Source organism: Nicotiana tabacum, chromosome 13, assembly GCF_000715075.1.
Source record: "Nicotiana tabacum cultivar K326 chromosome 13, ASM71507v2, whole genome shotgun sequence".
Lineage (NCBI taxonomy): Eukaryota > Viridiplantae > Streptophyta > Magnoliopsida > Solanales > Solanaceae > Nicotiana > Nicotiana tabacum.
Window position 1 is genome coordinate 130,160,046 of NC_134092.1, and position 24,050 is coordinate 130,184,095.

At 37.3% G+C, this 24,050-nt stretch overlaps 2 protein-coding genes across 3 annotated transcripts; one reads left to right on the forward strand and one right to left on the reverse strand.

The window, feature by feature from the left end:
- The first annotated feature begins 1,540 nt into the window (after positions 1-1,540).
- Positions 1,541-3,309, forward strand: LOC107781199 (HMG-Y-related protein A). The gene is made up of 2 exons (XM_016601870.2): positions 1,541-1,700; positions 2,480-3,309. The coding sequence occupies exons 1-2, from the start codon at positions 1,650-1,652 to the stop codon at positions 2,918-2,920; spliced, it is 492 nt and encodes a 163-aa protein (XP_016457356.1). The 5' UTR covers positions 1,541-1,649; the 3' UTR covers positions 2,921-3,309.
- A 3,619-nt stretch (positions 3,310-6,928) lies between these two features.
- Positions 6,929-23,313, reverse strand: LOC107781198 (DNA repair protein RAD4-like). 2 transcript variants are annotated; one of them, XM_075228521.1, is made up of 15 exons: positions 23,153-23,312; positions 16,092-16,166; positions 15,825-15,949; positions 15,303-15,626; positions 15,111-15,203; positions 14,097-14,189; positions 13,911-14,012; positions 13,607-13,656; positions 12,354-13,049; positions 11,300-11,469; positions 11,157-11,230; positions 10,884-11,078; positions 10,633-10,785; positions 8,674-8,883; positions 6,929-7,619 (listed from the first exon to the last, which is right to left on the reverse strand). In XM_075228521.1, exons 1-15 carry the CDS (start codon positions 23,193-23,195, stop codon positions 7,224-7,226), a joined length of 2,799 nt encoding a protein of 932 aa, XP_075084622.1. In that variant the 5' UTR covers positions 23,196-23,312; the 3' UTR covers positions 6,929-7,223. The 2 variants fall into 2 exon arrangements, with proteins under 2 accessions (XP_075084622.1, XP_075084621.1); XM_075228520.1 differs by having other exon boundaries at positions 11,157-11,469; positions 23,153-23,313.
- Between the last annotated feature and the right edge of the window lie 737 nt (positions 23,314-24,050).

Sequence of the window (24,050 nt, forward strand, 5' to 3'; positions counted from 1 at the left end):
ATAATAATAATGAACTTGATTAGTAGAAGGCGTAAGGATGCTAGACCGTTGCTCAATACTGTATATCCACATTCATAAGTCTCTGGTTCTCTGCCAATAAAGCAGTAACAAGGATCATTAACATTAATAAGATAATAAAGTAATTGAAGCAAAAAAAAATAACTGATAGTACTAGAAATTTAATAGCCTGTTTGGTCAAGCTGTAAAAATAACATATTTTAAGAAGTATTTTTTTCTCAAAAGTACTTTTGTTGAAAAACAGTTTGTGTTTGGCTAATTTTCTTGAAAAGTACTTTTGAGCAACAATTAGTGTTTGACCAATTTTTTAAAAAACTGTTTCTAAGTGTATTTTTCTAAAAAATACTTTTCAAAAAAGTGATTTTGGAGAGAAGCTACGTTGTTCTGTTTCTCCAAAATTGCTTCTGCTTCTACTCAAAAACACTTTTTTCTTCTAAAAACTTGGCCAAACATTTCAACTTTGAAAAAAAATAAATAATAACAACAATAACAACAGCACAATGAAATCCCATAAGTGGGCCTAGGGAGGTTTGAAATTTTCAGGACCCTCCTGAATAATGGGACTTAGCTTTAAGACCTTCATTAGATAACAAGATTTAGCGTAAGTTCTGCCGTAGAGAAATATAATTTAGCCTTAAAGTTGTCGCTCTTAAGATGAGATTTGATTTTAATTTTCAGGACCCTCCTAGATAATGGGATCTAGCTTTTAAATTCTTAGAGATATCGGGTAACATGATCCAATTAACACTCACAGGTGTACCCATACGCAGACCTTACCCCTACTCCGGAGAAATAAATAGACTCTTTTTGAAAAAAAGTACTCCCTCCAGTTTCAAATTAGATCATGTACTTTATTTTTTAGTCTGTTCCAAATTAAATGACATATTTCTAAATTTGGAAATAATTCAATTTTAAACTCTTCATTTTACCCTTCATAAGAAGCTTTTGTAATCACACAAATGTCATGGTCCCACAAAATTTTTACCCCTTAAGCTTTTAAGACTAGAAGTTTTAATTTTTTTTTTTCTTAAACTCTGTACCGAGTCAAACTAGCACATCTAAATTAAAACAGAGGGAATATTTTTTTAATTAAAAAATATTATTGGCTTCAAGAAGTTTGGCCAACACAAGTTATAAGTATAAAAAAGTACTAGGAATATAAAAAGAAAATATACTTAATTACCTACTAGCCTTATATCTTATTCTCGACCTTCACACCCTCTCAAAGCAGGTATTTACCTTAGGATCCCATAAAAGAAAATTGAGCTATAAAATGGGATATTACTGTACAAACCATAACTCTTATGACAGACAAAAGTCAGCAGAACCCAACAAGATTCAATGATACAAAGACAAAGGAGGTCCAAGTCATCTATCCTTGTGACACCTTGTAATAAGATTTATAACCGTTGGATTTTTAGTCCTATACCTGAATCTTAAGCCTCTCTTCTCCTTCAGAAAAGAATATTCTTTTTCCTGCTTTATTTTTATTTTATTTTTTTGTGGATAAGCTCTCTATTCACAATACTTATTATTTTACTGTGCTTTTGAAGCTGACACTCTCCTCTCTCTCTCTCCATCTCTTTGCGGGGACATCTTAAAATTCTCTCTCTCTCTCTCTGCAAGTTTCAATGGCTACTGAATTTGTCAACAAGGCTCAAACACAGCTTGAATACCCTGAGGTAAACTAAACTAGCAACTTTCCATAATTCCACTTTGACCCCTTAATTTCTTTCATTTTCAACCTTCATTTTCTTGATTTTTTGTTACCAAATCATCCTCTACTGTTCTATCTTTTCTCAAAATTTTGACCCTTTTTCACATATTTCAGAAAGATTTAAACTTTGGAGAATTTGAAGGGAAAAAAAACATTTTTGTGTTTTAATATATACACTCTTTGTAATGTTATGTCTGAGTAGTTCAGTTGTTTTCTGTGGTTTTTAAGCAAATTTTGATCTTTTTATATCTTATTTCACATGTTTTCTTTCTTTAGTTTTAGAATAAACATGCATTTGTTGGAGAAACTTTAGTTTTTTTCTTGGTTTTAGAAGAAAGATTTAATCTTTAACAACTTGGGAAAAGAAAAAAGTAAGAAGCAATTTTTTTTCTTTAAACAAAATTGTAACTTTGGTGCAGTAAATAATTCACTTAATTTCTACATTTTTTTTTCTTAAATCTTTTGCTTTTCAAATTGTAGGTACCACTTTAGTCTAGCTCTTAAGTTTTGCTTTTTACTGCTTTAATGGCTCCCACATGAGCACATGATCATCAAGAATGCTTTTGCTTTTTTTTTTTAAGCTATGCGTGAGGTCCGAGCCTTACCTTCCATTTCTACAAAAGGCCGTAACCTCCTGCTCACATGCATCAACTTTTATGCCCAGGCTTACCTTCAATTATCTGGAGTAGTATTTATTTTAAAAAATTAGAACTTATTTTTGGGTTTTGTTTTTTTTATTATCAGATGATTTATGAAGCACTTGATGCACTACAACAAAAAGAAGGCTCAAACAAGTCATCAATATCAAATTACATTGAGTCCAAGTATGGAATCTTGAATGATACTCACTCAAAGTTGCTAACTTACCATTTGGATAGAATGAAACAAACTGGTGAACTTATTTTTCTCAAAAACAATTACATTAAGCCTGGTCCAAATGTACCTCCTAAACGTGGCCGTGGAAGACCACCAAAGCCTAAAACTACATTGCCACAAGATACAGAAATTGCAGCTCCAAAACCAAGAGGTAGACCAAAGAAAGATCCTAATGCACCACCTACTCCCAAGAAATTAAAACCAGCAGTTGCTCCTATTAACTTAGCTAATCCTGTTTCTAAAACTGGAAGGCCTAGAGGTAGGCCTAGGAAAGTTAAGCTACAATCAGCACAAAATGGTGTTGAGTAAAGTACAGCCTGGCGCACTATAGCGGGAAGCTCCCGCTATGTGCGGGGTCCGAGGAAGGGCCGGATCACAAAATGGTGTTGAGTGAAGCTGAAAATATGTGGACTTTGTTGATGGTGATGACTCTTATTACTGTGTTATGTCTTAAGTTTTTCTTGGTTGATGTTGTATTTGGAATGAGTTGTGTGTAGTTCCTGTAGCTGTGCAATGTAGAATTTTAGATGAGGGTGTACTTGTTTAATGCTTGTTGTTTCAAGATTCATAGCAGATAGGATGGTTAAGCTATAGCCAGCACAGAATGGTGTTAGAATGAAGCTGAAAATTTGTGGGCTTTGTTGATGGTGATGACTCTATCTTATGACTGTTTTAAGTCTGAAGTTTTTCTTGGTTAACTAGTGTTTTAATTGCAGTGAGTTGTGTATTGTTCTTGTAGCCTATTTGCTAAGACTGAAAATGTTGTCTGTGCATGTCAGATCCTCTAAAAGTAGTGTATTTTTGGGGATCCAATACAGGTGCGACAATATTTTGGAGAGTCCGTACAATATAACTTGTAGCTATGCAATGCAATGTAGACTGTTAGAAGATTGTGTACTTGCTATTTCAAGATTCATGTAGTAGATAGGAAGGTTAAGCCACAGCCAGCACAAAATGGAATCTTAGCTCATTGGACTTTGTTGTGTTGTCTTTATTCTTCTTATTTAGGTAGTGGGTGATTTGTAGTTCTTGTATCTGTGCAATATGTAGATTGTTAGAAGAGGATGAACTTGTTTAATGCTTCTTGAGCCGAGAGTCTACAAGAAACAGTCTCTCTACCCTGACAAGGTAGGGGTAACGTCTGCATACACTCTATCCTCCCCAGACCCCACTTGTAAAATTATACTGGATTTCAGTCTCGTGTATATATGTTATTCGGAGTGCATTTTCTCTTCAACTGATTTTCTGCCATTCAAATGTCTTACTACAATTGTTAAAGTGTCCTGCATTGCTTAAGGGATGAACTGCTGTTGTCCGGATAAGTTTTTCCTTTTTATAACATGGCAGTAGAACTAGACTCATTCTTATTCTTAGTTTACCTAATATTAGCCGCTCTACCACAGATAGGGATAAGATCTGCGTATACATTACCCTTTCCAAACCCTACTTGTATAATTATATTGTGTGGTTGTTGTTGTTGGTTTACCTAATATTAGGTTGAGGGAATAGTATGTTGTCATGAAAAAATGTACAAGTGAACCTTATTTTGAGGAAAAAATTAAATTGCAGTGTTTGATGGTGACTGGTAAAGTGAGCATGTGATGGAGGTGAAGGTGAAAGAAAGGAGATAAGGGGATGATATATAAATGGAGACAGTTGGAAAGTGAATTTGTGACATGTTTTGTGAACCAAAAACATCATATGTACTACAAAACTAGATAGTCTCTGTCCAACACATTATCTCTTTATCTTCCAACTTTCCTACTATGAATTAGTAATGTCTTTGTCCAAGATGCTTGAGGTCCCACTTGGTTTTGGAATCTTGATTTTTTAACAGTTGGTCCAAAAATAATACTACTACTAACTTTTTTTTTTTGGTTTTTCACCCGGTAGCTGATACTCAAAATCCAATTATATTCGGATTCGCATCGCGTATGGCCCCACTTGGGGGGAAACGTTTCCTACTAAGGATTTTTCCATACCTAGGACTCGATCCGAGACCTTTAGTCAAGGGAAGAGCAGCTTCACGTGCTGCACCACATCCTTCTGTGGTAAAATAATACTAACTCCTCTAGAAGCACCAGGAGTACTGTATTAAGCTAGAATTGCATAACTAGCAAAGGCTGTATTAAGGGTACATTTGTACGTTAAGATATGGGGTTGGACCTGTTATGAATAATTTAGCCTAGCCCAATATGGATACTGACAAGGATGTCACACAAATTAATATTGGGCCGAGAAGAAGCAATTGGGCCAGGCCTTCACAAAGGTTACTCTGGTATCCAGGCTGAGGGCACTTTGTATTCGTTAAATAGTATATGGTAACACTATCCGTAGGCGATCGTGAATTATGTGCAAAGGCATTTCTGGTATCTTCCCATCCCCAATTCAGTATCAGTCTTTCTCATCCCCTTTCTTCTTAGTTCTGTTGCAATCTTCCCTGCTTTAGTTAGTGTTTGCTTTGTAGTTCCAGTTTAATGTTCAATATAATCGATCAGTTCTATTGAAATAGAGTCGGCTACCCTTAGTTTGTTACAGGACCACTCATTTTATTTGAAGCTAATAAGGGGGTTGAGGTTTGACAAATCAAGACTGGGCTTCATTTAGCCGCTTATGTAGCAATAGCGGAACTAGAATTTTTAGACCGTGGGTGCTCAATTATTCTTAATTTAAAAATTGCTACTTAGACAGGGTGCTTAGTTACTAATATATTTGTATAAATTATTATTTTTTTTTTTTAAAGAAAAAAAGAAGCTCCACATACAAGTTCTCGCTAAGTTCTCTCTTCTTTTTTTTCACACTTCCCTTGAAATCGAATAATCAGAGTTTGTTAAATAATTGGCGGAGTTTAATATGCTCTCTTTTGGCAAACTTAAAAGATCAATAACGCTCATGAGTATATCTAAAGGACAATTGGGACCATTTTTATTTCTCTGTAGAATGCCATGCAGAAGAAACAGCCTCCTGTAGAAATGCAGGGTAAGGCAACATACAATAGATCCTTGTGATTCGACCCTTCTCCAAATTGAACCCCGTACATAGCGGGAGCTTAGTGCATTGGGCTGCCCTTTTTGTAGAATACCATAGAGCCATGGAAAAAAGATGGGTGAACTGAATCATACGGGTAATGTTCAAAAAAATATATATGCAATTTACTACTCTCATGCTTAAGTATTGTATGTATTATTTGTGAGAGTGGGGTCAGTTTGAAGAAAAAATATCAGAATATAAAGTGTTCCTTCCAATTTCTTCTGTTTTTTTCCTAAAGTTGTACAATGTATACTATTAAAAAGAAACCTTTGAAGGTAGAATCAGACTCACAATATACTTAGAACATGGTTCTCGACAACAATTTGGAAGAACGAGTATACAACAACAATAGCTACCACTACTCTATTTCAAGTCAGTTGGGATCGGTTATGAATCATCACTGACCATGTCGCTCCGTGTAGGCTCATGCGTGCCTAGGTGAACAAAGCCTATATTCATTATTTATTGAGTAGTCTTACAACAGTCATCAGTCTACTTCACCCTCCTCCTTTATCGAAGTTTCCTTTTAGTATAGTTGTAGAATCTTGTCATGGTTATTGTGGTAAAAGTAAAGGACCACAAAGCCATTCCATCTTTTTCACCCTTACTACTTAGTTCTCAATCTTTTCTTGGATAAATCAATCCCAATGGTCACATAAGGTCAATTTTGGTATAAAAAAAAAGAATATAAAATGTATTTAACCAAGTCTCTCTTATTTTATCCTGCCTGATATGAAAAAAGGACAACATTTGGCTGAAGTTGAAAAAAATGAGTAATTGAAACTGAAATCGAAAAAGAGTTTTTGAAAGTTGAAATCGCGTTTGAATATACTTGGAAAAAAGTCAACCACTACGAGCAAAAACCATTTAAATAATAGGAAAAAAATAGCCTAATTTACAATTGGTAACGGAAAAATAGCCACAATTTCAAAAAAAATCTACATTTAGCCACTTTTTTGTGTAAAGATAAAATCTAAGCAAAAACACCATTAAAATTCCGGAAAAATTCTAGCATAATATGTTAGAGTTTGAATTTTTTTACACAAAATTTCAGCATAACGTGCTGAAGTTCCAACATAATATGCTACAAAATTTATACGCAGAAGCTCCATAATCCAGTATATTATGCTAGAACTTTCTGTGTTTCAGCTAAAATAGTAGCTATTTTTTAATGACTCTACAAATGCTAGCTATTTTTCAACTATCAATCCGAAAACTGGCTAGCCCATACTATTTTCGCTCAAATAATGCATATGCACTGTCTTCGAGAGTAGGACCATCTGTAAATATAGGAAATACAAACTGCTGAATTGTTTCAGGATAGTGTACTTCCAAAGGATAACTAGAGCACAATTTACAGAACTACAGCAGACACATAAAGCTTGATACAAAAGCCAGATGAAACTGGTGATGAAAAGCTAATAGAAAGGATGAAAACTAGACATTTTCTTAATTTGGATAGGCACCCTAAGCAATAAATAAGCATAGAAGTCATGTTCTGATGATACATACATTAGTATTTTACATCAACCTCTACTCACAACGCGATTTGCACGAGATGAAATAGAGAGATTCAGAAGTTCTACAGCTCCTCATATTGAACCGAAAACCCACAACGACAACGTTTTGTCCTTGTTGAACTTTCTTCATCAACAGTCTGATCTTCTACTACGAATACGTGCGCATGGTCTTCTGCAAGCACAGTTGGTGGACTATCAGATTGCGCAATCTCAGATTTTTCTTGCTGGTATTCAGGAGTCTTTTTTGTATCCTCAGCGTCACGAGCTAGTAGGGAGGATTTATCATTGGATGTTGCAAAATTGACAGCTGATTGTGAGGATGCCCCGTCCACGTAGCAATTGTGTAGCCTCTGTCGGGTAATAAGTGATGCAAGAAGTTGATACCACCTAGAAAGAGCTTCAGCTTCGGACCTCTTCCTCTCTTTGGCCTGTCGTCTCTCCTCTTCTTCTGCATATGTCTGATAACATCTCAACAAATTCAACATTAGTTCTGCCGGATGGCTTCAAATACAGTAATAATTGGAATTGTTTGATAGCGTTAGAAAGAAAACGTTCAAGCACTTCAGAGACAAGTGTGTGTGTGTGCGCGCGCGCCAAAACTTCAGAGAAGTCTATTTGGTAAATTTATGTCAAATAGGCCTTATTGAAAACTTAGTTGGCATGGACATGGAGACCCGCATAAACAAAGATAAGAAAATATTGAACATGCATGGGGAGGAAAGAATACGAATTAGAGACGCAATAAATATTTTTATAAAATCGAATTTTCCCAAAGTACAGTTCCGTACTAAAAAAGAAAGGTAGTCCAACCATAAGCTCTACTGACTGTTGCACACTAGGGACAAAAGAGCGATCCTATCATACATTTGTTTTATTCTCTATCTTTCGCCACCAACCAAGAACTTGAAAAGAAAAGGAGAAGACATTAGAAATATGTTGGTGTCCTATACGTCTAGTAAAGTGAGACACGAGGAACTTTGACCTCCATGTACACCAAAACACGAATAAAGAATGTGCTGGAACACCTTTTTTTTTAGGCAGCCCGGTGCACAAAGCATCCCGCATTTTCCCAAAGCATCCGCATTCACGCATGTTGCGAGGAAGGGCCACACCCTAAGGGGTGTGATATAGTCAGCCTACCTTAATGCAAGCATTAGTAGATGCTTCCAAGGCTCAAACCCGTGACCTAATGTGCTAGAATACGATTGTTCAAAGCATTTGGTACAAGCGATAAATACTTGCAAAGAAACATAAAGCACCTACATTCATTTTTCCGTTCTGCCTTCCTCCTTAAATTTGCAAAGCCGCCAACCTAAAATTGGCATCATTTATCTGATTGCAATACGGGATAAGTATTCCAGGTACTTTCTTAAGTATGACCAATTTTACAATGAGGACTCAGAAGAGGTGAAGAATGCGAAGTTACCAGAACATGATTGGTCCCCCATTACAAAGGACGTCAAAAATATGTAAGCAAGCAATGAAATTTATTCCAGTTATGCAATTATTTACCTCGAGAATTGCATCCTTGAACTCCGTACACACCACAATCCCCTCATATACAGGTAGAGATCGACCATTCCGGAATTCAAATCCAACCATAGCAGGTGCAAAATCAATTTCTAGCCTTTTAGCAACAGGAACCAACCTTGGCAATCTCAAGTGGACTGTACCCGGTGGAAGGCACTTCTCGGACCAGACATCCACTTGACCACGCCCATTCTAGAAAAAAATCCACATACCAACTGTCACTTCCTAGCCAAAACCATCCATAGAGACAAGATCGGCCAATAAACCAAAATATTGAGGAGATAAATCTAGTAACCAATTATTCCATCTGCTACACAAAGGAAAAGAAGCAAAACGGTGTATGTATAAATGTAGCATGTCTAATGTGTGAACAGGGACTGATAACATTCTTGAGCAACTGCTCGATGAAACTATCTCAAGAAGCCAACAAATGAACCAGAACCAAAAGTTGAAGGTTGTCAATGAGTGTAGTTGAAGAGGAAAATTTAACAGAACAGCTTATTCTCCAGATTGAACCCTTGTACTTTTCGACTCTTCATATGTAGATAACATGCAACTAAGAGCTGTTTAACTGAACATTCTAGCAGAAGAGATTTCAAAGTTTCAAATTGCAAATGTACAATTTGGACTGATTACACACACTTTAAGGTTGCTAACAAATTTCCTTTAAATATACACAAAATATTGAAATTCTTCAAAATCTGTTCTCTTATACGGCATGATGACTTATCCATGTAGATCCTGAAGTTGTTTCTCATCATGTTTATTAAGGTCAAGAAGTAAGGGGAAAAAAGAAATTACCTCAGTTGGGAGAGAAATGCAAAGGAAGAGGGAATGATGACAATGGAAGCTACGACAGACATTAAATCTGTCCGACTCGAATAAGGCACATGCCTCTGTCTCTAACTCTTTATATCAAAAGAAATATTTTTAAACAGAAGGAGAAGACAGAAAAATGAAAATTGCCCATATGAGAGATTCATAAACCAGATGGATAAAACAAGGTTTATACGCTATAGTCAAAAGAAATCCATAGCTTTACATCATGTTGTGAAAGGATAAAAAAGGTCTTTAGTGAAGAGGCTTTGAACCCGAAATAGGACTAATGCAGATTTGGGCTTTTGAAAAGATGAAGATGCAAAGGGCAAAGAGACAATCTTTTGAACAACTAAGCTAACATAAGACTCTAGCTTGCACCCACTTAGAGCAGATGAAGATTCTCGGATGGGAAAAAACTGTAAATACTCTATCCTAAGCACGGCCCAAACAAATATTAATCTTATTTTGTTGCCGTGCCCTAGCCAAATGTGCAATACCCACCAACACACACATCTGAACAAAATTGTACTACTTTTGCTATCACCAAAAACCACTGCTTGCAGCAAATGTCATGAAGGTCAGAAGGAAAAGACAGGACTCAGAGATGCCGCTCACCCTACCCCAAAAAAAGGACAGTAAAAACTGAAACACGATTGTCGGCATCGGCATCACTCACTTTACACCAAGACAAACAAGTGCAGAAAGATTATTTCTGTTTCCCTTCTCCAACCAAAGCTTTAAAGGTGGAACATGAATATGCATGTACCCTTCCGCTACTCCCTGTCCCTTCTTCAAAAGAAATAGGTAAAATCATTAACCCAATTAGCTACTTTTGTAACTTAGCACCAGAATAACCTAAAACCAAAACATAATGGGCGTGGAACATGTCAAAGAATGTGCTAAGCAAAATCCATTCAACCTCCTACTTTCTTTCTTACTCTCACCCAATCAGAAAACCTTTGTGTCCTCTATTCTCTCATTGTTTCTGCCATAAAACAACTCATAACCTATTCCTATTAAAGCGTGCACTCGTGAAGTATAATGCTTATAAATTAGCATAAAATGTCCAATCCCAAATGAATATCAACTTTCTCAACAGTTCTATCACTTGGAAGGCTTCACCTTAGGTACAATGCCATTTACTGCAGGAGGAAGAAACAGTGGTTCAGTTTGCCACTGTCCATAGAGGGCAACAGTTCCTCCACAATCTTCCTCGCCATAATCATCATCTTTAACATCCTGTTCTTTGTTCTGCTTTCCAGAATGCTTCAGAACCTGACCGTAAAAACAAAGCAGATTAAGGTACTTGCAGAGTTGTGGACAATCAAAAATCATATTGCAGGTGAATAAAAGATTTATGTGTAGACAAAAACCTTTGCAGGGATCTCGTTAGCTTTCACTTGGAGCCCCTCACGAAACCATTTTTCCTTTCTTTTGAGTGTTTGTACACAGGATCGTGGGTATACTGGATGACCAGAACAAAAACCTAATACAGGTCCTTTGGGGTAAAGAATCTGATACTTGTTAAGCCATCTTTCAATTATGTATAACCGATGGTTTCTGTAAGCCTGCAGAGCAAATTAGTTCAAAACAAATCTATCAGTGCAACGTAGTCAAATTTTAGTGAATATTTGTGTTTGTTATACCTGTTGATTTGTTGGAAGAGGTTCAGTCAGTGCCCTAGTTTCCAACTCCATATCTTCGAGAGAGCTCCTGGTTGCTGTAAAAGAATTCCTTGTTGAGAATTCTGCACAATTTTTCTCGCTATGTTCATGCAGATCCAGCATACCTGTTGATTGTGCTACTTCTCTTTTCTTGCTTTCATCAGAAGTTTCCCGTCTCAAATGAACAACATCACTGGTCGCCACGGACTCCAACTCCTTTAATGGTGCCAATACTGCATCCCACCAAATTGAGTTGACTCGTTCAGATGCTATCTTGTACCACTTTGTACAGTACCTGACAAGAAAATGAAAGACATATTACACAGATGCATCCACCAATGTAGTTTAATTCTTACAGAATCTCCCTTTTTTAAAAGTGATTTAAAGGTCAATTGCCGACCCCTACTGTTTGGGACTGAGGCATAGTTGTCATTGTTGTTTCTTATAAGTCAACTCTTCCAATTTATTTAAAAGCTTCTGAATTGATTACCAAATTTTGCTGTGGTGAGGAGGCACGCACTTCTTTTTTAATACCTACGATGGTAATGGAAGAGTATAGGTTCAGCAGCAGAAACCTAGATGCCCTATTTTTCTTTCCCTAGAATTTCGCCAAAATATTCCTCATTATTTTGCTTAATCATTAACTACTTTATGCGACTGAAGTGCTATCTCAGTATAAAACTGGAACAAAATAAATACATAAATATATAAATAATCATGACAACCATTAGAACTGACAATGATGATAATAATAATAATAATAATACGTGTACTTGTCCTAATTAGAATCATAAACAAAATGATGAGGACAATGATGATTGAGCAACAAATTATAAACCACAGACCTCATGGCTTGCACGTCGTTTATGTAGGGAAGGGATAAAATGAGGGGGAAATGACAGGGGAAAGAAACAACTCTTTAAGATTCTGCCTGTGAAACTATGATGGTATGACAAAAGTAATTTTATAGTAATAAGACCATGGAGTAAATCAAGATGGACAAAACATAGACATTAGGTCAAATCTAGAAATTTAAATTATAAATGCATGAAGAGGAGCATCATGCTGCAGATAACATGACTAAGATTATATATAAAACAATGATTAACAAAACCAAATCTAAGAGAAACTACAGAAGCCAATGAAATTTGGAACACCAAAGCAGCAAGAAATTGAAACCTGCGTGTAACATCTTTAGCTCCATTTCCAGCAAAAGCAACAACATATCGTAAATGCAATTTGCATGCAGCAGCTGCAGCTTCCACATTTTGCTCTCCATCGGTAATTGCATTTACAACATCAACATGCACCCATTTCCCCGTCAGATTCTCACCACTGCAATAGACCTCTGCCCAGTATAGAGGCGCCCCTACTTTCCTAGATCCAACAGCAGTTGATATTCCATGAGAGGAAGTCGAACACTCTTCTGCTTTAATTTTCTTCTTTTTGAATGGTGATACATTTGATGAAGTACTTTGCACATCCGCCAGTTCTGAGACCATAGTGTTCCTAACAATTTCAACTGCGGTGGAAGAAAGAGCCATTTCCAACTGCATCTCAAATTCAAGATCCCCTTTTCTCTTTGGACGCTCACTCTTCATAATACATTCATCATTAGCATCACGCTGAGCATCTGATGTTGATGGCGACATTCTTTTATTAGACTTATCTGTAATAGTTGCTCTAGACTTGTCATTGTAATGCTTGCCATCAGCCAAAGATTTAGCAGGAGAGAGAGGAGAATACTTTGGTGCAGCCACCATCAATGTCGAAGAGTTAAATATCCCGCTACCAGCCTTGCTAGGGGATTGACCAGAGGGATATAGTTTCTCAATTTCAGGCTTCAAGGAAGCCACATCCAAGATTGATACGAACCTGCAATGAATGTCGTCATATCTTTAAGGTAATTTCTCATGAGATAAAAAACTTGCAAGCTTTGGGGCGTTCCCAAAGCTTGCAAGATTGAGCATAGAAAAAATAAGCAGCTTAGATTGTCCTTTTTGGTATGTCACCAGGGGGTTTTCATGTTCGAAATGCATTAAAGGAACTGTAGAAAAGGGAAGTTTCCGGTGCAAGATTGTCACCTAACTTCCCAGCTCATGCCGCTTGTTACCAAAATAAAAGTGGCGCAGAAAAGGACTTCCACATGTGTCAAAAGCCACAGGGAATTTGAATTGTCAGCACTTAGCTAGGTTATATTTACGCACTTCCTTACTCCAAGAATAGACAGTTCACTGCTAAATGTGTTAACATCACCATCCAATAGCTCTAGCAACTAACCAAAAATATGTGGGGAAAAAGAGAAACAAAAATCACTTAATACAACTGGGGAAGACAAGGAATAACAATACTTCAACTGACTGGAGACAGTTTTGGAGTTTAAATGCTATGCACAATTTACTTCATAGTTTAAAGGGAATATTGCAGCTTACCTGGTCGTAAGATTCAAAGCCCTAAACAGTGCTACAGACAATGCAGCAACCTGTAATAATGAAAAACAAAAAGGGATGTTTCTCAGATCAATGGGCAATATACTAAACACTGTTTCTTCTATCAAGACATAAAAGCCTGCACAGCCTCTAACTATGCTTTTAAATTGGTAAGTTCCAAAGTTTTGCAATTAACCCTGATATTACATCAGATCTGAAGGAATTTTTTTTTTTAAAGACATGATGTTATGAAAAAGCTAGGCTAAGGACAGGAAAACGAGAAAACACTTATAATGCAAAAACATACTTCTTCTGAGGTCCCTTCCTGAGACTCAAGAGTTGATGCCAAAGCTGAATGAAATGACTTCTCTGTATCACTTGCACCTCTAACACGGAAATGACTGTGGAACTGCAACCAGTGGTAAAAGGTGAAATAAAGGAACAAAACTTGTAATATCAAAGGGCAGTTATGATGATAACATAAAACACATACCCAACTGACAAGAGGAGTTAGAGCCTTTGCAGTAAGTTCTGGAACATCTGTTAACTTCAACAGATGTGCTGGCAGCAGCGAAAGTAAAGAAGCCTGTCAAAATAAGTAAAATCTATCTTACTATTTTCCTCCCATAAGTATCAGTACTTGGAGGGAATGCTTTAAAAGGCCAAAAATTCACCAGCATTTCCATATCATGCACACAGAAGAGGCTAAAGCATGCTAAGTCAAAGATCAATGTTTTTTTTTTTTTCTGAAAAGTCATGTTAAGTCAAATTTTAATTTCATAAATAAACGAGATACCCAAAAAAAACACATAATTAGAGCTGGAATTATCTAAGACTATGTATCTATAGCTATAAAGTCTTCAATGATCATGTGCTGGAGAATCATATAGAGATTCTTCTTCTTTTTTTTTTTTGAGTAAGAGTCATATAGAGATTTTAAATTTCCAAAACTTGAAGTTTAACACATATCACAACCATAACAGCAAGTCAGCAACAAAGGTGAAGGATGACAAATCTAGTTGGAGATCAAATAGGATTTTCCTACAATTTTCCACATATTTCTAATTTTCTCACCCATTCAAATACTCCCCAAAACTAACATAAGTCTCTCTAAGTTTAAAATACGTGTGTGTATTCTAATCTCCATGATTTCAGAAACTTGTGAAAAAAAATTTCGGACACGACTTCTAAAAAGTAACGTCATCTCACTCCCTCGTTTCTGTTTCATTATTTTCCCCATCCCCTCTATATCGAGTTGCCTAATAGAGAATTATACTGCTGCTTAACCAAGAATTCCTCAATTCCCCAAAGCTGGAATAACCTTTCCTGTTCTCTTTATCTTCTATTTCTTTATCTTGGAGCCTGGGTAGGTAGGGGTGCATTCAGTTTGTTAATAAACAACAATCCAATAAGATAGTTGATAGGAGGTTTAGCACATCCACATTTTACATGCTAATATCGATGACAATTTGGGGAAGAATATCATGCTACAGGAATAAGAAAGAACCTGGATAAGAGGATCATTGCAAGCAGTATCTACCAACCTGCCCCTCGCTAGTAAACAAAGCAAGTTAACCTTATGCACAACCTCAGCCAATTCCTGCAATTTAAGGGGGGAAAAGTATAATTGATGCACGTCCGACAAGGGCCTAAACTGTTAGATCATGGCATTCATATTTCTCTGTGATATTCAAACCACCTTTTCTTCTGCAGTTGCTCGGCGTACTGTTTTCTGTTTACTAGAATCAGGCAGAGCATCAAACTCAACAGTCACACCATTGATTGTATCTTCATTAATATTGCTTTCGGACTTCAAAGTATGAACTGAACCGTCTTCCCAATCAATACCATCAAGTTCATCTTCCCTCTCGATCCTCTGATACTGAACATCTGCACCTTCATTTTCCACTTCCAATGGCACATTTGGTAACACATCTCTAGTGCAACATTCAGCATCTAATGTAGCCCTTGCAACTGTAGTGCCAGTAAGATGCTTTTCTGTCTCCCTTGATCTGTTCTCTGGCTATACATATAAACAAAGAACAACTAAGAAAATACATTTTTCAAATGCATTTCATGCCTAAATCATCAACACTAAGACGTGGAAAAACATATATGATTTTTTAGCATTACGAACAAAAAGGGTTAAATACTTCTTGCTGAAGGAAGTGTTTCACTCTACATTGCCTAACTGAAGCGATAGCGCAAGAAAGAAACAAACCTTCCCCGTAGAATCTTGTTTGCATAGGTAACTATCATCTGTTTTTGGACCCCGAGAGCTGCGTGACTTGTTGACTCGTTTCAAAAGTTTTCCCACTGCACCTCGAGATATGTTTGCAAGAGTTTCTGAAATCAAGCATGTTATTCTTACTGTAGTTTCGACCCTCAAGAACTCAAAACTCTACTGTTATTGTAAATGCATGTTTAAAATACTTATCAAGAGTTCTTAAAGTTGATATTAATAATGAATGATTGCAACATAACAAACCATTGTCACTGGCTCTATCTTTGCAGCCGCTTCGGCTCTTCATCTCACCATAGTTCTTCACAGAGTCTTCATTTGCTGTCCAAAATGGAAAACAAAAATTAACATAACCTCATTGCATTACTGTAATGAAGCTAATTAACTACCACACAACAAAAGTCCATCTATAACCATATTGATATTCTCCGGTGTTCAACAATCACTAGCCATTTGAAAAGTTTCATGGGGCAGCCCGGTGCACTAAGCTCCCGCTATGTGCGGGGTATGGGGAAGGGCCGAACCACAAGGGTCTATTGTACACAGCCTTACCCTGCATTTCTGAAAGAGGTTGCTTTCCCGGCTTGAATCCCTGACCTCCCAGTCACATGGCAGCAATTTTACCAATTACACCAAGACTACCCTTCTCATTTGAAAAGTTTCATGAATGTTACATTTTAGAAAGAAACTCAGGCACTCTTCCCAGTTGAATAAGGATGCTCTCAGGCACTCTTCCCGAGGTGCATGAAAATCATGAATCTTAGTATTTCAACACCACCAACCGAGAGACAAGCCTGCCGCGCCACTTCCCCAGAAATTTCACCGGCTCACGCGCTGCCACACGCGCCGGAGCTCCGGCGAGCCCTCATCCACGCGCCGACGCGTGGCTCAAATCCAGGCCAGATCTCTGATTTTTTTCCTTCATACAGCCTTTTCGCGAGGCTGGTCCGACCACTCCCATACAACGACCTCCAACTTCCGACCACTTTTACTTTTCCTCGCGCCGGTGAGGATTTTTCCGGCCAGACTCCAAATTCTTTTCTTCAGTAAGCCTTTTTCAGCCTCACTATGGAGAATACAATATATTTTACAGCGGGGGGCAAATCTTATGATATAACTGAAAAGCATATGGATGGAGAAACGTGGTTTGAATGGGTTGAGCGCACAAGAAACCTGATGAGAAGAAGGACTTTCAGCAGAAAAATTCTCTTGTGGTTGTGTAATTTACTGCATAAAGCTTCTGAAAGAAGGGGTAAGGTATCAAATAGGTGGAGGACCAGGGACCATTTATTCAACTTTTATTGCTCACAGAAACACAACAATTACGGGAGATTTATTAGTATTGTATCTGTACGTGGGGAAAGCAGAGCAGTTATTATTCTACCTGAAGTTGAATTAAATGCAGGGTGGGGAGAGATAGCCTCTAAAATAGAAAGGTTCATTCACAGAAACTTTCACTTTACAAGAGCAACAGAGGTTCCAAAATTACATAATGATTTTGCTCATACCCTACGTTCAAACAAATGGTCAGAATCGAATGCCAACATCGGGTTAATTCCACCAGAAAGCAGCCCTATCAAAATCGTTGCTTCAATGCCAACGGACAAAAGGCTTTTGAACAGGTGCATCGTCGGCAAGTTCTCGAGAGAACTAGATTTAATCCCCTCACGCACAGAGGTTCGGAGATGGGTAAACAACAAGTGGAGCAATGTTGTTGGAGTCTATGAACTGAATGGACTACAATTTCTTTCGAATTCCCCACCAGAAGGATGGCAGAGCAGACTATGGAGGAAACCTGGAGATGGAAGAATGCTACTCTATTGCTGAGCTGGTGGTCCCCGACAGCAGCTTGTTATCCTTCTGAAACAAAATTCAACTGGATTTGGGTGAGGATTCTTGGACTCCCGTTACATCTATGGTCACCAGAAATCATGAAAGCTATCGGAGAAAAATGTGGTGGCTGGATTGAGACGGAGGAAGAGACGCAGTTGCGAAATCACATGAGGTGGGCTCGTATCAAAGTTAAGGGACCGGCTGAAAAGATCCCTAGAGTCGTAGAAGTAGAAGAAGGAGGAATGCTTTTTTTCCTTACAATTGTGGAGTGAAATTCCGACGACCGTGAAAGTTCTTCAAGAAGATACAGGAGTGGAAGTACGTCCTAAGTTCTGTGATGATATAGATACAAGCCCTATTTTCAAAAAAGAGGGATCTAGGCACCAGTGCGCAGTAAAAGGGCCATTTAATTCAACAATTGATAGTGGTAGCCCACGTGCCATCGAGCGCGGGAATTGTTCTAATGAGATTAAGGAAAATACTAAGGCGGGCCAAGCTCACGAGAAGCCAAAGTTTTTACAAAAAATAAAAGATGCAGATTCTAGAAAATTGGCTGATGCAAAAAGCCCGAGTTCTATTATGGACAGCCGTGGGGCCAATCTAGCAAGCTTATGCACTTCTAAACTGTGGGCCCGATGTCATAAGTGAGGAACTGAATAGGGATATTAATTCACCCAAGCAAATAGAGCGACCAGACTTTCTATTCCTTGAGATAGAAGCATGTAAACATACAGAGAGGTGTACTTGATAGAGCAAAATGAAAAATCAGCAGCTGCTCAATAGTTATTATCTCAATTGGAAGATGATGGAAGTCACACGATTCATGACACACAAAAGGGGGAAATTGAGGGGGAGGTTCTGATGCTTGATAATCAGAATCAAAATCAACAACAGCTAATTCAATATAGAGGTGCAGATACAAGGGAGATAGAAGATGTTGACCCAATTCAAGTTCAATTCCAAGAAGCCGAAATGGAGGCAACTTTATGGGCACATAGGAATGTATTGAGACTGAGCAAGGAATATGGGGCAATGTTCAAAGGTTGTGAAGGGGAGGCCCCATCTCTTTTTATGAAACTAGACGCCAGAAGGAAGGAGGAGATGACAGAAACTCCTACTGCCAACTTTGGTACTCCAAAACAAAAGGGGGCAAAAGAAGTAGAAAAATTGGTTTTCAATGTGATGTATAAAGATGAGGGGAAAAGAGCAAGGGGGAGGTCAATTTCCAAAGGTGAACCATGAAGATAAAAATTATCTCGTGAATGTTTGGGGACTGAATAATAGGGAAAAGAGAAGGTTAGTGAACAGTTTGATACAAAGGTGGAAAGCAGACATTTACTGCTTTCAAGAAACTAAGTTACAGGGAAATATTGAACCATTAGTCAAGCAAATATGGACAAATAGAAGGGTAGAGTTTGGCTGCTTGCAATCAAATGGGAGAAGTGGGGGAATTATTATTTTATGGGATAATAGAGTATGGAGAGGAGAGGTGATCACCACTGGAATATCCACAATTACTTGTAGATTCAGCTCGGTGACAGATGAGTTCTCATGGCATCTCACAGGGTATATGCACCATGCAACAGGGTGGAAAGACAACTTATGTGGATGGAAATTGCAGATACTAGGGGACTTTTTGATGGTCCCTGGGTAAGATGCGAAGATTTTAACACAACTAGATTTGTAAATGAGAGGAGAAATTGCAGGAGAATAACAAGATCCATGAGAGAATTCTCTGATTTCATTAATGACATGGAAATGGTGGATCCTCCTCTTATCGGAGGAATTTTACTTGGGCAAAGGGTGACAATCAGCAATCTTTTTCAAGGATAGACAAGTTCCTATTCTCTACGGAATGGAATGATGAATTCAAGAATATTTCCCAAACGTTGTTACCCAGAGTTTCTTCTGATCATGCTCCCTAACTGTTAGAATGTGGAGAATAGGAGAATCATAAGTCTTATTTCAAGTTCGAGAATTGGTGGCTCGGGGTGGCAGGGTTTAGTGACATGGTGAAAACGTAGTGGCTTTCTTTTGAGGTACAGGGTATACCTGATTATATTTTGGCCTGCAAATTGAGGATGCTGAAAGGAAAGCTAAAAGAGTGGAATGGTACAAATCATGCTAACTTTGAAGTAAGAAAAACTCAATTTCTAAGTTCCATGGTAGAAATTGATGTTATACAGGAAACTAGAAACCTATCTGAAGATGAGCTTTTGCAGAAGGCCAGCATGTTCATGGAGCTGGAAGATATAGCAAAAAATGAGGAGATGGCTTGGAGACAAAGATCTAGAATTCTTTGGCTCAAGCAAGGGGATAGGAACACAAAAATTTTTCAGAGGATGGCAAATGCACACAGGAGAAATAACACAATTGAGAAGCTGAAAGTTAATGGTGTGACAGTGGAGAATCCAGAGACTAAAAAGGGAAATTACATTCTTCTACCAAAAACTTTACACTGAGACAGAGGAATGGAGACCAGAGTTTGTTTTGGCTGATTGTCCTTGTATAACTGAGAGTGAGAAGCAGTGGTTACAAAGATCATTTGAAGAGGATGAAGTTTGTGCAGGAGTTAAATTATGTGCTTCAGACAAGGCACCTGGGCATGACGGATATACTATGGGTTTTTTTCTTTCTTGCTGGGATATTGTAAAGGAAGATGTTATGCAAACCTTGAGGAATTTTCATACACAGGAGTTTTTTGAGAAGAGCTTTAATGCATCATTCATAGCCCTTATACCAAAGAAGACCGGAGCTCGAGAGTTAAAAGATTTTAGGCCTATTAGCTTAATTGGGTCTATGTACAAAATTATTTCTAAGGTTTTGACCAAGAGATTGAAAACTGTGATCTCCAAGCTAGTAGATAGGCATCAGATGGCTTTCATAAAGGGGAGACAGATAATGGATGCAGCACTAGTGGCTAACGAATGTGTTGATTCAAGGCTAAAGATGAAGACTCCTGGAATTCTTTGCAAACTTGATATTGAGAAAGCATATGATCATGTGAGCTGGGTTTTTCTTCTCAAAATGCTGAAATCTATGGGTTTGGGAAGAAAATGGATTAGATGGATGCTCTTCTGCATAAGCTCAACTTCTCTGTTCTCATCAATGGTTCCCCAGAAGGTTTCTTCCCTTCACATAGAGGTTTGAGACAGGGTGGCCCTCTCTCCCCTTTTTTGTTCCTAATAGCAATGGAAGGTCTAAATAACATGATAAAGGTAGCAAATAACAATAGGTGGATGACTGGTTTTAAGGTGGCAAGTACTGTAGGTGGAATGCAGGTAACTCATCTACTATATGCAGACGATACTTTGGTATTTTGTGACGCAAAAGAAGATGAGCTAAGACATCTCAAGTTAATTCTAACAATTTTTTAGGCAGTCTCTGGCTACATGTCAATTGGAGGAAAAGCCTTATTTTTCCAGCAAATGAGGTAACTAATATACAAAGGCTGGCAGGTGTTCTTCGATGCACAGTTGGAACTCTTCCAACAACCTACTATGCCATTGGGTTCTAAAAACAAGTCGTTAGATATTTGGAGTGGGGTGCTAGAAAGATGTGAGAAAAGATTGGCCAAGTGGAAAAGCCAGTACATATCCCTAAGGGCAGAGTAACTTTGTTAACAGTGTCTTAGATGCACTTCCCACATACATGATGTCCCTTTTTCCTATTCCTACAAAAATAGAGAAAATGATCAATGTTATGAGAAGGAATTTCATCTGGCAAGGAAATAAAGAGAAGGGAGGTTACCATTTGGTAAACTGGAATGTTTTGACGCAAAACAAGAAATCTGGGGGCTTACGCATAAGAAACTTGAGACTACATAATAAAAGTCTACTCATGAAATGGCTTTGGAGGCTTGGCAGGGAAGATCAAACTCTATGGCGACAGGTCATCACTGAAAAATATGGATTAGAGGGACAATGGATACCTAGAGCAATGACAACAACATATGGTGTTAGTGTATAGAGGTCAATCAGGGCTATTTGGCCGCTTTTTGTGGAGAATGTTTCTATTGTAGTAGGAAATGGAAGGAAAACATCTTTTTGGAATGATAACTGGCTAGGACATGGACCTCTGAAAGACCTTTTCAGTGACATGAAAGTTTTGAGTTTGAATAATGCAGCCACGATGGAAGACAGTTGGGATCAACACGGATGGATATTCAACTTTAGAAGAGAGCTAAATGACTGGGAATTACCTAGATTCACTGAATTTCTGAATGTTCTAGATCAGTTCAAGGGGACTACAGTGGAGGAGGATATGTTGAAATGGACGAGGCATAGGAGTGGCTCTTTTACAGTAAACTCAGCATACAAAAGGCTCAACAATCAAGGTCAGCAAACCCAATTATGGAGTTGGAAAACAATATGGCAAGCCAAAATACCAACAAAAGTAGCATGCTTTGTATGGTTAGCAGCCAGGGATGCTTGTCTAACACAAGACAATCTAATGAGAAGAGGCATGCCATTGTGCTTAAGGTGTTATATGTGTGGAAATGAGGCCGAAAGTAGTAGCCATTTATTTATACACTGCAAGTTCAACTTACAGCTTTATGGCAACTATTTTTGAACATGAAAGGGCTGTCATGGGCCATGCCCAGGAGTATAGGGGAGATGCTTGCTTGCTGAAATTTCTCAAGAGACCTGATCAAACAAAAAAAGTGGTGGAAAACTATCCCGGGATGTATATGGTGGACAATTTGGATGGAAAGAAACAGTAGATGTTTTGAAGGACACAACTCCTTACAGAGGATCAAGATGAACTGTTTATTTTTGTTTCACTTTTGGTGTAAGGAAGATTTTGTACACGATGTAGATTCAATGATAGATATCATAGGATCACTGTAGTAGGAGTTAGAAGATAGTCGTGGTTTTGCTCGTTTTTGATATATGTATCTATGGCCTTAGCACAACCTTTGTGCTACGATTAAATAATATGTTACCTTTCTCAAAAATGAATGTTACATTTTAGAGTAAGACTCTACTTGGGGCAGACAAAGAGAAATTACTTATCATGGAAAAATACCATCAATTGAAAATAAAAAAACAAGCCTAGGATGGTCTGCCTCTTTTCACTTAAACTACATTTTCTACAAGCTATAACCCAAACCAATAAAGGGTTACATAAGTAAAAAAAAAAAAAAAAAAAGATAACTAGCAAATAAACATGAAAGAACCTTAAAAAGGGGTTGTAAGAAAGACGAGAGAGGCAAAAAAGTGTGGAAAAAAAGTCTAAAAATTGAATTTTTATGCAATCAGGTTGTGTTTTTTGTAACATGTAGTGTGGTTAAGGAAAACATACCAGTAAATAAACTGAATCCTAAAGACAACTAGCAAATAAAGAAGAAATAGTCCAATAAAGGGTATTAAACAAGAGGAGAAATAAGCTGCAATTGTGAAAAAGAAGAATCAAAGATTGAATTTTTATGCATTCTTGGTTTTTTTTTTTCTTTGAAGAGTTAGGAAACATACCAGTTGATTGATTCTGTAGTTTTGCCTTATTTCTGGTTCGCATTTTTTGATCAATTGAAGAAGAAGAACAAGAAGAGGCGCGCGCTATATGCTTACGGTTGAAACCTATGAAATTCCCAAACCCGGGAAGAAAGGGGATTGTGTTTTTTTTTTTTCTTTTTAGCAAATCTTTTTTAATTATTTTCCACTAATAGAGTAGTTCTTGTTTGGATGGTTATTAGCTATTATATCGTATGGTATTGTTATTTTAACTATAATATTTATTATAATTATTACTTAAATTTTATTGTATTGTATCATTAAATTCATCGAATAATAAAAAGTATATAACAATCGATTTGATATAATTTCATTATTAACTTACTTCTTTTTCTCATCTTGTTATTTCTTATCATTAAATAATATATTTTATCATTATGGTATCTTTTTATATAATAGTTTTATCTCGTGCTTAATTTAATTGCTGCATTTACTTTTGAAAGGCTAGCCAAGCAAATATTGTGATGAAATTGACATAGATCAATTGTCCTTTTTTTTTTTGGTAACTAATATTTATTATTAATCACTAGTGATCAATATAAAAATCACACCTAAACACACTCTGTTAGCAGTCTCAAACAAGAGCTACAACTATAGTAACAACATGTTTGGCCAAGCTTTTAAAATGAGCTTATTTTGAAAAGTATTTTTTTTAGAAGGTACTTTTGATAAAAAGCAGTTTGTATTTTATTAATTAATTTAAAAAATATATTTGAGAAGTAATTAGTATTTGACCAAACTTTTGAAAGATACTTGTAAGTGTATTTCTCAAACGTATTTTTCAAAATCTACATTGTTCCTTGAGCCGAGGGTCTATCGAAAACAACATGTCTATCTTTATAAGATAGGGGTAAGGTCT

What these genes read in the sequence shown, in the direction of transcription:
- LOC107781199 (XM_016601870.2), top strand. Translation starts at nt 1,650, where the DNA reads ATGGCTACTGAATTTGTCAACAAGGCTCAAACACAGCTTGAATACCCT. An exon ending in CACAGCTTGAATACCCTGAG is followed by an intron (nt 1,701 to 2,479) that starts GTAAACTAAACT and finishes TTTTATTATCAG; the next exon opens with ATGATTTATGAAGCACTTGA.
- LOC107781198 (XM_075228520.1), bottom strand. Translation starts at nt 23,195, where the DNA reads ATGCGAACCAGAAATAAGGCAAAACTACAGAATCAATCAACTG. An exon ending in AACAAGATTCTACGGGGAAG is followed by an intron (nt 15,627 to 15,824) that starts GTTTGTTTCTTT and finishes TTATATGTATAG; the next exon opens with CCAGAGAACAGATCAAGGGA. An exon ending in TCAAGGATGCAATTCTCGAG is followed by an intron (nt 7,620 to 8,673) that starts GTAAATAATTGC and finishes AGATGTTATCAG; the next exon opens with ACATATGCAGAAGAAGAGGA.